Here is a 16,769-nt window from a genome sequence, read left to right as displayed (position 1 = left end):
TCAGACTTTATTTTTTGGGGCTCCAAAATCACTACAGTGGTGATTGCAGCCATGAAATTAAAAGACACTTACTCCTTGGAAGGAAAGTTATGACCAACCTAGGTAGCATATTCAAAAGCAGAGACATTACTTTGCCAACAAAGGTTCGTCTAGTCAAGGCTATGGTTTTTCCTGTGGTCATGTATGGATGTGAGAGTTGGACTGTGAAGAAGGCTGAGCGCAGAAGAATTGATGCTTTTGAACTGTGGTGTTGGAGAAGACTCTTGAGAGTCCCTTGGACTGCCAGGAGATCCAATCAGTCCATTCTGAAGGAGATCAGCCCTGGGATTTCTTTGGAAGGAATGATGCTAAAGCTGAAACTCCAGTACTTTGGGCACCTCATACGAAGAGTTGACTCATTGGAAAAGACTCTGATGCTGGGAGGGATTGGGGGCAGGAGGAGAAGGGGATGATAGAGGATGAGATGGCTGGATGGCATCACTGACTCGATGGACGTGAGTCTCAGTGAACTCCGGGAGTTGATGATGGACAGGGAGGCCTGGCGTGTTGCGATTCATGGGGTCGCAAAGAGTCGGACACGACTGAGCGACTGATCTGATAACAGCTTACATAAAAACCTGAATAAACTTTTTGGCCAAACCAATATTACTATTTTGCCTAACAAATTAGCAATTCAGTTCAGTTCAGTCACTCAGTCGTGTCCAACTCTTTGTGACCCCATGGACTGCAGCATGTCAGGCTTTCCTGTCCATCACCAACTCTTGGAGACTACTTAAACTCACTTCCATCGCATCAGTGATGCCATCCAACCATCTCGTTCTCCATTGTCCCCTTCTCCTGCCTTCAGTCTCTCCCAGCCTCAGGGTCTTTTCCAGTGAGTCAGGTCTTTGCATCAGGTGGCCAGAGTATTGGAGTTTCAGCTTCATCATCAGTCCTTCCAACGAATATTCAGGACTCATTTCCTTTAGGATGGACTGGTTGGATCTCCTTGCAGTCCAAGGAATTCTCAAAAGTCTTCTCCAACACCACAGTTCAAAAGCACCAATTCTTCAGCGCTCATCTTTCTTTATAGTCCAATTCTCATATCCATACATGACTACTGGAAAAACCATGGCTTTGGCTAGATGGACCTTTGTTGCCAAAGTAATGTCTCTGCTTTTTAATATGCTGTCTAGGTTGGTCATAACTTTTCTGCCAAGGAGCAAGCGTCTTTTAATTTCATGGCTGCAATCACCATCTGAGTGATTTTGGAGGCCTAGGTACCGGGGACCAGCCCTGGCTGATCCAGGGTATTCGAAGCGGGGATGGCGTCGGTGACCTATTTATTTAAATATTTTATCAAAGATATAAAGAGTAATAGGATGAGGATAGCTCAGTAGGAAAATTCAGTGGAGAAAAGAGGCTGAGTAGCTTGGTTTATGCGGGAGACCAATAAAACTTCAAGACAAGAAGTTTGCACCACTTACGTAGGCCGCAGGCGTCCTTCCGTTCTCCCGAAGGAGAGGAGACACTGAGGCCTCCCCGGTCGGATCTTAGAAGCCCAGGCATAATTAGCAAGCATGGCGGGTTCCGCGCTCCAGATGGAGACTCAGCCAGAATTTGGGGGAGAGAGTGACATGGGGAGACCAAGTTTCGGTGAACAAGGCCCGCACTTTATTTTCCAAAGTAGTTTTTATACTGTAAGTTGTGCATAGAGGATAATGGGGGAAGGGGTGGAGTCATGCAAGGACAGCAGTTCCTGGTCCTAATTGAAGCCAGGCTTTCAAACTTAGCATATGCAAAAGTTCAGGTGAACTACATCATCTTCTGGCCAGGAGGCCTGTTAACATTTTAAGGAACTTATTTTTCTCTAAAGGTGATTATTCCAAAGTCAGGCACCAGCCTCCAAAAAAGCATTGGACAAAGCTGCATTCCTATAGGGCAAAGGTGAGGTGGGCTCAATCAAGAAAAGAATTAACTCAAGGGTCCAAGGTTACAAACATTGAGCTACTACTTACATTTCTACACACCCATTATATCAATCAATACACTGCCAAGGACACAGTAGGTAAGGGGTATGGAGACTTAGCAGCAAACATTGGCTCAATAAGTGAAAAACCCTTCACCAATACAATTTCTAATCAATCTTTTAACTACTCAAAAGAATCTGTGTTTAGACAGTTTAGAACATTTCCTCCCTCTCACAGTTGGGAGGCTCTGAACAATCACATGTGGCCGAAAAAACCTATTCAGGCAGGCTAGAGGATTTCCAAAGGAGTTTGTAGGTTGAAACACTGTCACACCCAGGAATTATTAACTGGAGCTGTAAGCTAACTCTTTTTTCAGAGAGAGGTAGTGGGGGACAGCCCCCCGTAAAGTCAGAGGTGTAGGTGAAAGCACAAAGCAGAAAGTAGGCGGACTCTGGTTTTGGGGGTAGATACTCAAGAATTTCCAGGGGGACTCCTGAGGCTCGATCCCACCTTTGCATATGCCGAGCCTCCTTCCTCATGACCTTTGTCATGGGTGGAGCTCCTCACGCTGGCTCCCGGCAGTGATAGAATTCTAGTTGAGCTATTCCAGATCCTGAAAGATGATGCCGTGGAAAGTGCTGCACTCAATATGCAATATGCACTCAATATGCAATATGCCGGCTCCCGGCACCTAGGAAAGAAAGTCTGTCACTGTTTCCATTGTTTCCCCATCTATTTACCATGAAGTAATTGGACTGGATCTTTGTTTTTGAATGTTGAGTTTTAAGCCAGCTTTTTCACTCTCCTCTTTCACTTTCATCAAGAGGCTCTTTAGTTCCTCTTTGGTTTCTACCATAAGAGTGGTGCCGTCGGCCCATCTCAGGTTGTGGATATTTCTCCCAGCAATCTTGATTCCAGCTTGTGCTTCATCCAGTCTGGCACTTCACATGATGTACTCTGCATATAAATTAAATAAGCAAGGTGACAATATACAGCCTTGAAGTACACTCTTTTCCCAATTTGGAGCCAGTATGTTTTTCCATGTCCAGTTATAAGAGCTGCTTCTTGACCTGCATACAGATTTCTCATGAGGCAGGTAAAGTGGTCTGGTATTCCCATCTCTTGAAGAATTTTCCACAGTTTGTTGTGATCCACACAGTCAAAGGCTTTGGCATAGTCAATAAAGCAGAAGTAGATGTTTTTCTGGAATTCTCTTGCTTTTTGTATGAGCCAATGGATGTTGGCAATTTGATCTCTAGTTCCTCTGCCTTTTCTAAATTCAGTTTGAACATCTGGAAGTTCTCAGTTCATGTCCTGTTGAAGCCTCACTTGGAGAATTTTGAGCATTACTTTGCTAGCATGTGAGATGAGTGCAACTGTGCAGTAGTTTGAGCATTCTTTGGCATTGCCTTTCTTTGGGATTGGAATGAAAACTGACCTTTTCCAGTCCTGTGGCCACTGCAGAGTGTTCCAAATTTGCTGGCATATTGAACGCAGCACTTTCACAGCATCTTCTTTTAGGATTTGAAATAGCTCAGCTGGAATTCCTTCACCTCCACTAGCTTTGTTCATAGTGATGCTTACCAAAGACCCACTTGACTTTACACCCCAGGATGTCTGGCTCTAGATGAGCCATCATGGTTATCTGGGTCATTAAGATCTTTTTTGTATATTTCTTCTGTGTATTCTTGCCACCTCTTCTTTATATTTTCTGCTTGTTAGGTCCATACAATTTCTGTCCTTTATTGTGCCCATCTTTGCACAAAATGTTCTCATGGTATTTCTAATTTTCTTGAAGAGATCTCTAGTCTTTCCCATTCTACTGTTTTCCCATTCTATTTCTTTGCATTGATCACTGAGGAAGGCTTTCTTATCTCTCCTTGCTATTCTTTGGAACTCCGCATTCGGATGGATTTATCTTTCCTTTTCTCCTTTGCCTTTAGCTTCTCTTCTTTCCTCAGCTATTTCTAAGGCCTCCTCAGACAGTCATTTTGCTTTTTTGCATTTCTTTTTCTTGGGGATGGCTTTAACCCCTACCTCCTGTACAATGTTATAAAACTCCATCCATAGTTCTTCAGGCACTCTTTCTGTTAGATCGAATGTCTTGAATCTATTTGTCACTTCCACTGTAAGGGATTTTATTTAGGTCATACCTGAATGGTCTAGTGGTTTTCCCTACTTTTTTCAATTTAGTCTGAGCCGCGGTCAGTTCCCCGTCTTGTTTTGCTGACTGTATAGAGCTTCTCCATCTTTGGCTGCAAAGAATATAATCAGTCTGATTTTGGTGTTGATCATCTGGTGATGTCCATGTGTAGAGTTGTGTCTTGTGTTGTTGGAAGAGGGTGTTTGCTATGACCAGTGCGTTCTCTTGGCAAAACTCTGTTAGCCTTTGCCCTGCTTCATTTTGTACTCCAAGGCCAAATTTGCCTGTTATTCCAGGTATCTCTTGACTTCCTACTTTTGCATTCCAATCCCCTATAATGAAAAGGACATCATTTTGGGGTGTTAGTTATAGAAGGTCTTGTAGGTCTTCATAGAACCATTCCACCTCAGCTTCTTCAGCATTAGTGTTTGGGGCATAGACTTGGATTACTGTGATATTGAATGGTTTGCCTTGGGAACGAACAGAGATCATTCTGTTGTTTTTCAGATTGCATCCAAGTACTGCATTTTGGTCTCTTTTGTTGATTCTGAGGGCTACTCCATTTCTTCTAAGGGATTCTTATCCACAGTAGTAGATATAATGGTCATCTGAGTTAAATTCACCCATTCCAGTCCATTTTAGTTCACTGATCCCTAAAATGTCACTGTTCACTCTTGCTATATCTCCTGTTTGACCACTTCCAATTTACCTTGATTCATGGACTTAACATTCTAGGTTCCTATGCAGTATTGTTCTTTATAGCATTACACTGTACTTCCATCATCAGTCACATCCACAACTGGGTGTTGTTTTTGCTTTGACTCAGCCTCTTCATTCTTTCTGGAGCTATTTCTCCACTGATCTCCTGTAGCATATTGGGCACCTACTGACCTGGGGAGTTCCCCTTTCAGTATCCTATCATTTTGCCTTTTCATACTGTTCATGGGGTTCTCAAGGCAAGAATACTGAAGTGGTTTGCCATTCCCTTCTCCAGTGGACCACATTCTGTCAGCCCTCTTCATCATGACCCGCCCGTCTTGGGTGGCCCCACATGGCATGGCTCATAGTTTCATTGAGTTAGACAGGGCTGTGGTCCATTAGTTTGTGATCTAATTTGTTACAGAAAACTAACAAATTAGCAAAACATATAAAGCCACCCTAGTACTCAGTGCTACTGAGGGGGTAGGAAAAATGGGCAGGTTTTTCTATAAGATATTAATAATTTTCCAAAATTAATGACAGATGAAAAACCACACAGAGAATACCAGGCAGGTAAGTAGGCGTTTAGTGTAAGTAGGCATTTTTCTGGCCAGGAGTTACGCCATCTGCTATAACTGTAGGTATCTGAGGTTTCATTTCACCAATTATCCTTGTTTTTAGCCTCTCTATTGTGTTTGTGTTTCCCTAGAATCTCTTTCCTATGTAGAATCTGAGCCTTGCAGTTCTTCCATCTGTAATCTTGTGTCTGCAGAAGTGGATGTAGTGTGTGTTGGGGGGAAGCATTCAATAATCCTGTGATTAGGTCTCAATCTTTTGGAAGGTCTGTGCCCCTGGACTCTTCACAAATTTTTCTCAGCGTTTTTCCCCTCTTTGGTGAGATAGGAAGACCAAAGGGGGCTGGAGTTGGCTAATTGCCCTCCTTCAGATCAGATAAGGCTCTGGTAAAATAGTTCTCCGTGAGACACAGCCTTCATTGCAGAGAACAGAACAAAGAACAGAGCTTGGAGTGTTTTGAAATGGCCTCTCTTCCTGCTCTTTGCCCTGCTAGAAGCAGGAAGGGGTTTTTCCTCTGATGTTCACAGAGAAAATAAGGTGGGGCTCCTAGAAGTAAAACTCATGAAATTGTAGGCTGTGCTAAGACTTGGCCCCTCAGAGATTTTAACTTTCAAGTGAATCTATTCTGAACCTCCAACACTTTGTTGATTAGAATTTAAGTGTTCTTCCAGTACTGGCTCTAGCAGCAGGTTTCTGCTCTTGGGTTTTATCCACTGCTTTTTCCAGTTTTGAAGGCAGCAGCTTTCCCTGCAGTTTCCTCAGTTCTTTGATGTATCTAAGAAGAGTTGCTTTTCTGTTTCTTCAGCTGTTTCTTATTGTGAGGGTTGGCGTGATAACTTCCAAGCTCTTTCCATGTTGAAATGAAACCAGAAGTCTATAAATTGCTTTTTAGTGATAATTTTACAGAAGTGGACAATAGAATCAATTGACCTGAATTATGTTAACTATTTTAAAGAACTGGAACCTGCTTTAAATTAAGACCTATGTTACATGCATATGCACATTCTTATAACTTTATTTTTTTTGCGCATTGCTATCCCATGGAACTCCTGACTGCTTAACAAGGAAGACCTTTAACACTTTTATCCTCAGTGCTAAGTGGCTTCAGGCATGAACAACCATTGCGACCCTGTAGACTGTAGCCCGCCGGGCTGCTCTGTCCATGGGACTCTCCAGGCAAGAATACTGGAGTGGGTTGCCATTTCTTTCTCCAGGGGATCTTTTCAATGCAGGGATCAAACCTGTGACTCAGGTCTCCTGCATTGGCAGGCGGGTTCTTTACTGCTAGCGCCACCTGGGAAGCCAGTTGTAATTGCAAAGACATTGATCCTTAAGTCTTTGCAATTACATAGAACACTAGAAGTTTAAAGATATAAGGATGAACTGCTTAGGAATAGCATTTTTAATATATTTAACATTGGCTATCTTGTGACTTAATTTAATAAAATACAGCATTTTTTTTAACCAATAAATGTTTTATAGTACAGTAATTCTGTCAATTGTAAGTCATATAAACTCAGCCAGAGATATAGCTTTTTATCCATGCTATAATAGCCCTTATCAGACTTGGAAGTTCTTATGCTTAATAAACAACTGCAGTTTTATCGTGGTAACAATACTAAAGTTGGTCAAATTTGTTGTAATTACCAATAGAATATTTCCTATAAAATGTAATTTAACTAGGAAGCATTATTTTAAATTACAATTTTGAAGCTTTAAGGATAGCAAATTTGATTTTAATATTTTTTTTAAACTTAGGTTGTTCCCAGCTGTACTTGATCAGAAAACATTTATTTTCCCTCTGGAATCTGAGGGGAAACTTTGGCGACCCCAGAAGGAGCACAGTTCATTTCCACATGCCTTTCCAAGAATAAAGGTAGGACAAGAGAAATCCATAGAGACAGAAAGTGGATTGGTGGTTCCCAGAGGCTGGAAGGAGGAGGCAGGGAGAGTGGGGAATGACTTGTAATGGTTGTCAGGTGTCTTTGGGGATGATGAAGTGTCCTGGAATTAAACAGTGGTGATGGCTGCACAATTCTGGGAATCTACTAGACATTGAATTGTATACCTTGAAAGGGTGAATTTAAGGTTTATGAATTATATCTCCATAAAGCTGTTGGAAGCCTTTTTTTTCCCCCCAAGAGTGAAGGTAGGAAATTGTATTCCAAATGGAAAAACATGCCATTGTTGTTTCAGATATGTTCATGGCATAGTCAATTTCTATGACAAAAGATCTTTCTTTGTAGTTAAGTTTCCAGGTGGCAAGGAATAGAGCCCAAGAGGTTTCTGACTTCGGGGTGTGCTCACAGTTGAACTCCTGTTCCCTCCCCGACTCCCCCAGAGTGATAACAACTCACTTCTTCCGGGTACCAGGGGTTATTTTCAGTGCTTTGGGGATGCTAAATTGTTTAATCTTCAGAATAATCCTAGAAGGAGATATTATTATTATCTTCATCTTATTGATGAAGAAACCAAGATTCAGAAATGTTAACTATTGGATGGGCAAAGAGAACACAGCTGGTATCAGAGCAAGGATCACGAATCCAGAAATGTAGGAATCCAGACTGTGCTCGTAACCACTGTGACACCCCTTTTAAAACAATAGCTTTATTGAGATTTAATTTATACCCCATAAAATTCTCCCTTTTAAAAGTGACTTTTAGTATATTCACAGAGTTGGGCAGCCATCATTTGGCACCCTTTTTACAATGGCTTGTATCAGTTCCAGGTACTCTGTCCATAAACATCTTTGCTGTGGACATCTTTGCTGCAACTATTTTCACCTCAAGCATTTTTGCTGCATAACTCATTGGCCATAAGGCAGTTTTGCTATTAAAAAAAAATAAAAGAGGGACATTAACAAAGACATAAAGAAGTATGAGAAGTGAATGACAAAATTTAAATGACTTTTTTTGCAAAATACAGAATACTTGAATTAATATGTGTAGATCATGGCAATACTTTGCAAATGACTGATTTTATTTTGTGGGTTATACCTTAGCACTTGTCTTTCAAGTCTTTCGTTCATAGTATTTTTATATATATTTTGTTTGTTGACTCGGCTCCTTGTATGGATGGCATCACACTTTTTCATTTTTACTAATATTTTTCCCTTCATTAAGAGGGATGTGTGCGTGCTCAGTCTCTCAGTTGTATCTGACTCTTTGGACCCCATGGACTGTAGGCCACCAGGCATCTCTGTCCGTGGAATTTTACAGGCAAGCATACTGGAGTGGGTTGCCATTTCCTCCTCCATGTGACAAATATGCCAAGGTATACCACGGTGTACCAGTTTTCACAGTGCAACACAAAACTCAGGTGCAAACACACCCGAGTATTTGGAAACCACCACCTGCAATCTTTCCCAGCATCAGGGTCTTATCTAATGAGTCAGCTGTTCCCATCAGGTGGCCAAAGTATTGGAGGTTCAGCTTCAGCATCAATCCTTCCAATGAGTATTCCAGTGAATACAGGAGTAGAGATAGGAACAGAGAAATCCATAGAGACAGAAAGTAGATTAGTGGTTGCCAGAGGCTGGAAGGAGGAAGAGGTAAGAGTGGGGAATTTCTGTTGTTCATAAGCCTCCAGTCTATGGCATTCAGATACAACAGCCTGAACTAATACACTATAATTAACATCCTGATACTCTTGTATGACTTCCGCTTTGCACTCTCAAAGCAGCTCACTCCTATCTTTGTAATTGGACTTGTCACATTGGGTTTCTTCAGTTACCATCTGTGGAGTGCTGACTATGTGCCAAGGACTATTAGAGGCACATTGGGAGGAACAATTCAGACCAGGTCCCCATTCTTGGGCGATGGAGATACACCATCAGTAAGAAAATACCAGGTAATAATAAAGACTCTCATGGGGGAAAAAAAAAAGTGCTATCATAAATGGAACTTAAACTTCTCATCTTTGTTACTATTAAGTCTCTGCTTTCATTAAATTTTTATTTTGCCAGGAGTCTCAGGGGAGCCAGAATGGTTCATAAACACAAAATTGGAGATCTCTAGGTTATAAAGACAATGAAATAAAATATATGAAATTAGGACTATTTTAGAACACACAGTTGCTGTTACTAATATTTTTCCAGGAAAAAAAGAAAAAAAAACTATGGCCAGAAATTTATTTTCCCCAAAGAGTTTTGAATCCTGGCAAATGATTATAAAGATAAGGGATCTTATATGCCCCGTGTTCTTTTAAACACTGCAAGCAGGGGTGAGCTTCATTTAGAAAGAGGCACGGACTGCTTCCCACCCTGACTTTACCTCCAGGGCCTGGATCCCTGTTGTTGTTTTATATCTAATATCAGTGACATCTGCTTAAAAATGCATAACTGCTGACACAAAAATAGCCCTAATTTTGCATTGTAAAGTCAATGACAAACAGTGCTGTTTTGCCAGCTGTTCTGTAAGCCTACTGCACCAACTTAAAACCTTGTATTATTGAGTAGTTGTGAAATCCAACTGGGATATCACCACCTTTAATTGCCCACTGCCAACCTTTTAAACTAGGTAAACCCCAGTTGCTACTTTAAGCTCTTTCTCCAAAGTGAAGAAATTGTTTTTGGAATTCCATTTCACACGAAAAAACTAAAATGACAAATCACTTGGAGTTTCTCAGTTGTAATTAAGAATCACAATAAAGAATTATCACTCTTCTGTAACATTTAAAAAGCCATATTCTGGTGCCTTTTCTTTAAGTATATCTTAGCTTCAAATCAAGTGAGCCCAACCCTTCTTTTAGGCACTTTGAGCACACGTATACTCATGGCAGTCAAGGAAAGGGTTTGAAATAGCAAACACAAAAGGAGGAGGAAGGAAGAGAAGGAGAAAAACTTTATAGGCCAAAAGAGTATTTGATTTTCTTGTTGTGTCTGGTGAGCTGTCTGAAGGCAAATTTCAAAACAGACGTTCCTAAGCTGTTTAACCGGCTAGCTCTCCTTTGGTATTCACTCAATCCTTTGTTCTGTGAGCGGGCCAGGCTGCATGTTAGGTTGTTAGGTTAGAGCCTCTCGCGGGGAATTTCTCTTTTCAGCAGTGGCGGTTAGGCGTGTATTCTGTGGATTTTTAATTTTTTTTCCCAGTTATGTTGCCTTCTGTGATTCCAAAACTCCCCACAGACCCACCTGTGAGAGGGTTTCCTACTGTGTAAATATTCATTGGAAGGACTGATGCTGAAGCTGAAACTCCAATATTTTGGCCACCTGATGTGAAGAACCGACTCATTGGAAAAGACCCTGATGCTGGGAAAGATTGAGGGCAGGAGGAGAATGGGATGACAGAGGATGAAATGATTGGATGGCATCACCGACGCGATGGATATGAGTTTGAGTAGGCTCTGGGAGTTGGTGATGGACAGGGAAGCCTGGCGTGCTGCAGTCCACGGGGTCGCAAAGAGTCGGATGCAACTGAACTGAACTGAATTGAAATTGTTTAAATCCAAGGAACTACTTAGAAGCATGATACAAATCGTATGTTTACAGAGCAGGGAAAATAAATGGATCTCATTGCTTGAGAGTTATTCTCCAAATGAATTCCAGAAAATGGATACCCTATCAAAAGAATGTAAAAATATAGATTGTGATCTATTTCGATACAGCAATATATAAGATCTATGTATAAGATGGGAAGGATCTTTAATTTTGTGAATATGGATCTCATTGAGAATGATTTTCAAAATTTGATCAAAACTAAGGTTTTGAGGATTTTTGTCATTATGAGGAATAATGTGATGAGAGATCAAGAAAGGATTGCTTTACAGATTTTCACTGTGGGTTATATCTCACTTAATATTGGGTGGGAAAATTTTGCTAATGAAATACCAAGTGGATTTTATAGAATAAAGTGGGGAAAAGTGAATGCCTACAAGAAACCAACAAGCGTTATGAACTCTGCCTTGTCATTAGAATATAAACTCCATGAGAGCATAAACCTTTAAAAACTACTTTTCCCTTTCTGTGACTTCTTAAGACCTTCTTAGTATGAAACTATTCAAGTAAACCAAAAATAGTATATTAATAACTATTTTTCTTTCACCTGGATTTAATAAGTGTTAACCTTTACCAGTTTCGCTTCACCTATTTTTTATTGAAATGTTTTAAACTATAGATCTAATGACATTTCATCCCTTAATGCTTTTACATACATCTTTAAAAATGAACACATTCCTCCTTACCACAACACCATTATCCCATTTAACAAAATTAACAATAATTTCTGAATATAATAGATATCCAGTTTATATTCAGATTTCCCCAGTTATCCTCCAAATGACTTTTACTGTTCTTTATACAAACTTGGACCTGTTAAGGTTTATATATTGTTTATTTCTTTTTTTTTAATACATTCTTTTTAAAAATATTCTTTTTCCATTATGGTTTATCAAGGGTATTGAATATAGTTCACTGTGCTATACATTAGGGCTTTGTTGTTTATCCATTCTAAGTATAATAGTTTTTATCTACCAGCACCAGACTCCCAGTCCATCCCTCTCCTGCCCCCCACCCCTTTGGCAACCAAAAGTCTGTTCTCTATGAGTCTATTTCTGTTTTGTTATTTTATTTCTTAAGTCTTTGTTAATCTAAAGCAGAGAGACTCTGTTTAGATCATTGCTGTAACCAGTTACTAGACAGTGCCCAGCCTGGAATAGGCTCTCAATAGATGGCAACATGATGGTTAGAAGTATGGGTTTACATCCCATACTAGCTCTCCACCACTTACTATCTGTACCTCAGCAAGTCACTTAACCACTCCATGCCTTAGTTCCTCATCTGCAAAATGGGCTCTGTGATACTCTGTTGTAAGGATAAATGAAGTAACATATGTACATTTTATAACAGTGGCCCATACCTGGTGAGTGCTATGTAAGTGTTCATTCTTCTGGTCAACAAATAATCAGAAGAATGAACACTTACATAGCATTCACTAGTAATGGGGCACTGTACCTGGTATGTACCAGGCACTGTTTCAGGCATCAACTGAACTTCTCTATTCTCAGGGGGCTTACATTCTAGTTAGGGTAAGGTAGTCTGGAAAATCCCATGGATGGAGGAGCCTGCTAGGCTGCAGTCCATGGAGTCGCAGAGTCGAACATGACTGAGCGACTTCACTTTCACTTTTCACTTTCATGCATTGGAGAAGGAAATGGCAACCCACTCCAGTGTTCTTGCCTGGAGAATCCCAGGGACGGTGGAGCCTGGTGGACTGCCGTCAATGGGGTCGCACAGAGTCAGACACGACTGAAGCGACTTAGCAGCAGCAGTAGCAGCAGTCATTAGAAAAATAGAAAACCGTTTGAAAAGTAAACATATAATATGTTAGTTGGTGAGAGAATAGTTAGGGTAGGAACATAGGGAGTGTTGGGATGGTCTCAGTTGTAAGGTGACTCTTGAGCAGAAATCTGATGGATGTGAGGGAGCAAGGCATTGTGCAAATACCTGGAGGAAGAGTATCCCAGGCAGAGAAGACAGAACCGCTAAAGACCCTGAATTAGGAGTGTGAACAGCAAGGAAGATGGAGAGGAATGTACGAGGAGGAGAGAAGTAGGGACAGGGGTAGAGGTCAGATCTCACAGACCATCGTGAGGACTGCAGAGATCACGAGTTAGATGGGAGGCTTTTCACCAGAGGACCGATTGGGTATGATTTACAATTGACAAGAGTCCCTCTGACTGTCATGTGGAGACTGTGATGTAGAAGGACAAGGGCGGAGGCAGGGAGACCATGCAGGAGCCTGTGTTAGCCATGATGATGAAGTCATATCTCATCCTCACGACATTTCTGAAGGAAGGACTTACTGTTATCCCCATTTGACAGATGAGCGTACCAAGGATGAGAGATGATAGAAATTTAAAACTAAGAAACAGGAGAACTAGCATTCAGACTCAGCTCTGTGTAACCTCAGAGTGCTGGCTTTTCCTCACTTGTGTTAAAAGTACAAAACCCTGACCTCCATCCCTGTGTTTGCCACAGGAAAATTTACAACTTGAAACTTGGGGAAAATAAAGAAAGCAGCTGAATAAATTGTTGATTTTTTTTCCTTTAACAAAAGGTCCTAACCACCCCCAGAATTATCCTCAGATATGTCCCTCTACACTCTCCCAAAAAGGGACCTCCCTGGTGGTTGAGTGGCTAAGACTCCACACTCCCAATGAAGGGGGTTTGATCACTGGTCAGAAAACTAGATCGCACATGCTGCAGCTAAGACCAGTGCAGTCAAATAAATATTTAAAAATGAATAAATAAAATTTCCCAAAGGAACTTCTCAATGTAATGCTCCTGGTAAAAGTGACCTTTTTACTTTCTGATTTGTTGCAGTGACACCAATATGGCAGTGGTGAAGCCACATTAGAATTATTCATAATACATTATTATACTCAACAATAATGCTGTTTTTCTGTAATTAGTTACCATCCAGGTGGTTTACATATATAAAGAGGTTTATACTTTACAGTGTACATAGTTGTGGCTAATGGGACAGGTAATTAAACATGGTATTTGGAGTTATTTCTATTAAAAATGGGCAAAAGTAGGCCCTTAGGCCTGTATATTCTAACAACACTATGCCACAGGAAAATTAACAACTTGAAACTTGGGGAAAATAAAGAAAGAAGCTGAATAAATTGTTTTTTTTTTTTTTTACAAAAGATTTCTATGAGAAGATTCAAGTAGATACATATTTATGACTCATAGCATCTTTTCCAGAATCATAAGCTATTTATTACAACTGAAAAGCATACTCAAAATTTATTATTAATATATGGTATCCCGTGGTTCAATGACATTTCAAAGATGGCATCCCAAATATCTCTTGCCTCTCTCCCTGGCTTACCAGGGGATGCTAACTTCTGGGCATGTAGGGGGACCTCATTCCCTGGCCACCAACTCACGAGAGCTGCTTGTAGCAAAGATAGGGAGGTTGTGGAATTAGCAACTGGCCCCTGTGCCATAAGAGTTGGACAGGATGCACCTTTGGCCCACACGACTGCTATAAGCTGATGACTGTGTCACCATGGCATCTTGTAAGAATAACAGAAACATAGTAACACCAAAATATGCCTTCCCTCACGGGTGTGCTATTTCATTTCTTCACATGTTTTGATGTTAATGCTACTATGTGTTAGGTGCTAGAATGCAGATTTTACTGCTGTCGGTGTTCACAGCCTATAGTCAGGCATTCTACAGACAGAGTGGCAAGTGTGGTATTAGAGGTTTGACAAAAGTACTCTGGCTAGGGGGATATGCTGAATGCCTGGGCTTGTACCCAGTAAGTACATCATCTCTAAAATCTGTTTCAAGCACAGCAATCTCTGACCTCCATGTCCTGGCCTTCCAGTTCATATAATATGTTCTTCCAACAGTTTTTCATTACCGTGAGGACATTCAATCCACTGGCCCCTCATTATTTCACTATTTATCACTTTTGTACTTGATTTCTTAACTAGATTAGATTGATGGCTGTGGCAGAAATTGTTAATTTCATTGTTAATATTCATCTGACATCTGCATTACTATAAACTGTGATTTTGTTCAGGATGGCATCATGCCAAGAGGAATAAGTGTCCTCATTTCTGAGCCTTCTTTGCAGTTAAGTTTGACCACGTGTCCCAGTTCTGTCCAGTGGGTACTGAGTGGCAGTCTCCTGAAGTTGGTTCTAGGGGATGTTTTGCTTTCCTGGTGAGAGGGTATAGTAACAACTGGCGTGTCCCTTCTCCCCTTCCTCTCTTTCTCTCCCCTGAACACAGCCATGACATCTGGAGTTTCAGCAAGCATCTTGCAACCATGAGGTGACAAGCACAGGAACAAAAGGCAACACTCTGAAGATGGTTAGGACATAAAGGAGGAAAGGGACTGGGCCCCAAAGGTTTTCCTGAGCTGCGGATTTTTAGCTAAATATATGACTGCCCAATATAAAGATCCCATTTTTCATTGTCCCTTGCTGTTGGACATAACCCTATGATCAAGTATTGGCTAATGAAATGTTGTTATTGTTTAATCACTAAGTCGTGTCTGACTTTTTTATGACCCTGTGGACTGTAGCCTGCCAGTTTCCTCTGTCCATGGGATTTTCCAAGCAAGAATACTGAAGAGGTTGCCATTTCCTTATCCAGTGAAATATTAGGTGGTGAGTATTTTGGGAAATTTTCTGGAAACCTCCTTAAATGATATCCGACTTTTGCTCTTCAATCCTTTTCTTCTCCTTTCTCTATTCTGCTGCCTGGAATGGAGCTGTGTTCACTGGGACTCTTGCAGCCATCTTAGGCCAGGAGGAGGAGGCCCATACATTAGGGATAGCAGAATACTAAACTGAAAGGGGCCTGGTCCTTGGCAACTTCCTGGACTTCCAGACCAACCCTGAACAGCCTATATCTGGACTTCATATACATGAGGACAATAAATTTGGTCTTATTGAAGTAATCTTCCAATTTTCAGTCACATAGACAAACATCCCTATTCCCATTACCATTATCCTTTTATAATCATATTTAATTTCTCTATCTCTAGATTTATGTTTCATGTTTTCTACCTTGTCAGAGTGGAAGAAATGTCCCTTCTCTGGTTAAAGCCAGCCTCTTATTTAGCTTAGCTCTTCCAGTTATTCGCCTCTCATTAATCATTGATTTCTGACTTCTCCATCATCCCCAGATCTTTGTGTGACTATCCCATTCAGGCCTCAGTATACTTCTCACCTCCTCAGAGAGGCTCTCCTTGACCACCATGTTTAAGGCGGCCTCCCATTCTCCTAGGGTATTTTATTTAGAGCACTTATAGAAATGTAAAATTAAGTCTATATCTGTTTACATGGTTATTAACTGATTCCTCTCATTCCTTCAAGAATGTAAGATCCATGTGGACAAAAACTTGTTTTTATTCACCAACACCTCAATGAGGCTTTCCATAAATGTTGGAATGAATGAATGAATGTTGTGGGGAGTAGAGAAGGAGAGATGGAGGTTAGGCGAGATCTCCCAGAGGAAGTTGCACCTGATCCAAGTTTCAGTGTTAGTAACAGTGTGCCCAGAGAACAGCTGAAGGTCAGGGGGAAAAGAGGACATTCCCAGAAAATGGAAGAGCCTGCTCACCTGGAGAGGTGGAGAGAACATTTTATATGTGGAGGCTGGCTGGTCACTGAGCAGTCGTGAGGAAGTGGCAGAATACAGGGCTGGAAAGTAGGAAGGGTCCCTCTAAAGGAAACCACTAGAGGCGAGATACATGTTTCAGTTAGTAACCAGAGGTTCAGTCATACTGGAGGTCATGCAGACTCAAGGAGACCCATCTTAGGGCTCATTATAGAGGTCCATGTAATAATCAATGAGGGCACAGATCGGAGCAGTGCCTGTGGATATTCGAGAGGAAGTAAAGGATCTGACAGATAGGAAGCTGAATCAAGAGTGTATCA

General features: G+C 41.0%; 1 protein-coding gene across 1 annotated transcript in view; it reads left to right on the top strand.

Moving 5' to 3' along the window:
• IQCH (IQ motif containing H) overlaps positions 1–16,769 on the top strand; it is a 230,139-nt gene that overhangs the window by 15,357 nt on the left and 198,013 nt on the right. The window contains exon 4 of the mRNA XM_010834520.1: positions 7,126–7,243. Coding sequence (XP_010832822.1) covers positions 7,126–7,243 — 118 coding nt within the window. The remainder of the gene's footprint in view (positions 1–7,125; positions 7,244–16,769) is intronic.

This window comes from Bison bison, unplaced genomic scaffold (genome assembly GCF_000754665.1).
Source record: "Bison bison bison isolate TAMUID 2011002044 unplaced genomic scaffold, Bison_UMD1.0 scf7180017864034, whole genome shotgun sequence".
Taxonomy (NCBI): domain Eukaryota; kingdom Metazoa; phylum Chordata; class Mammalia; order Artiodactyla; family Bovidae; genus Bison; species Bison bison.
Note: the sequence above shows the minus strand (reverse complement) of the source record. Positions and strands in the feature narration are given on the sequence as shown.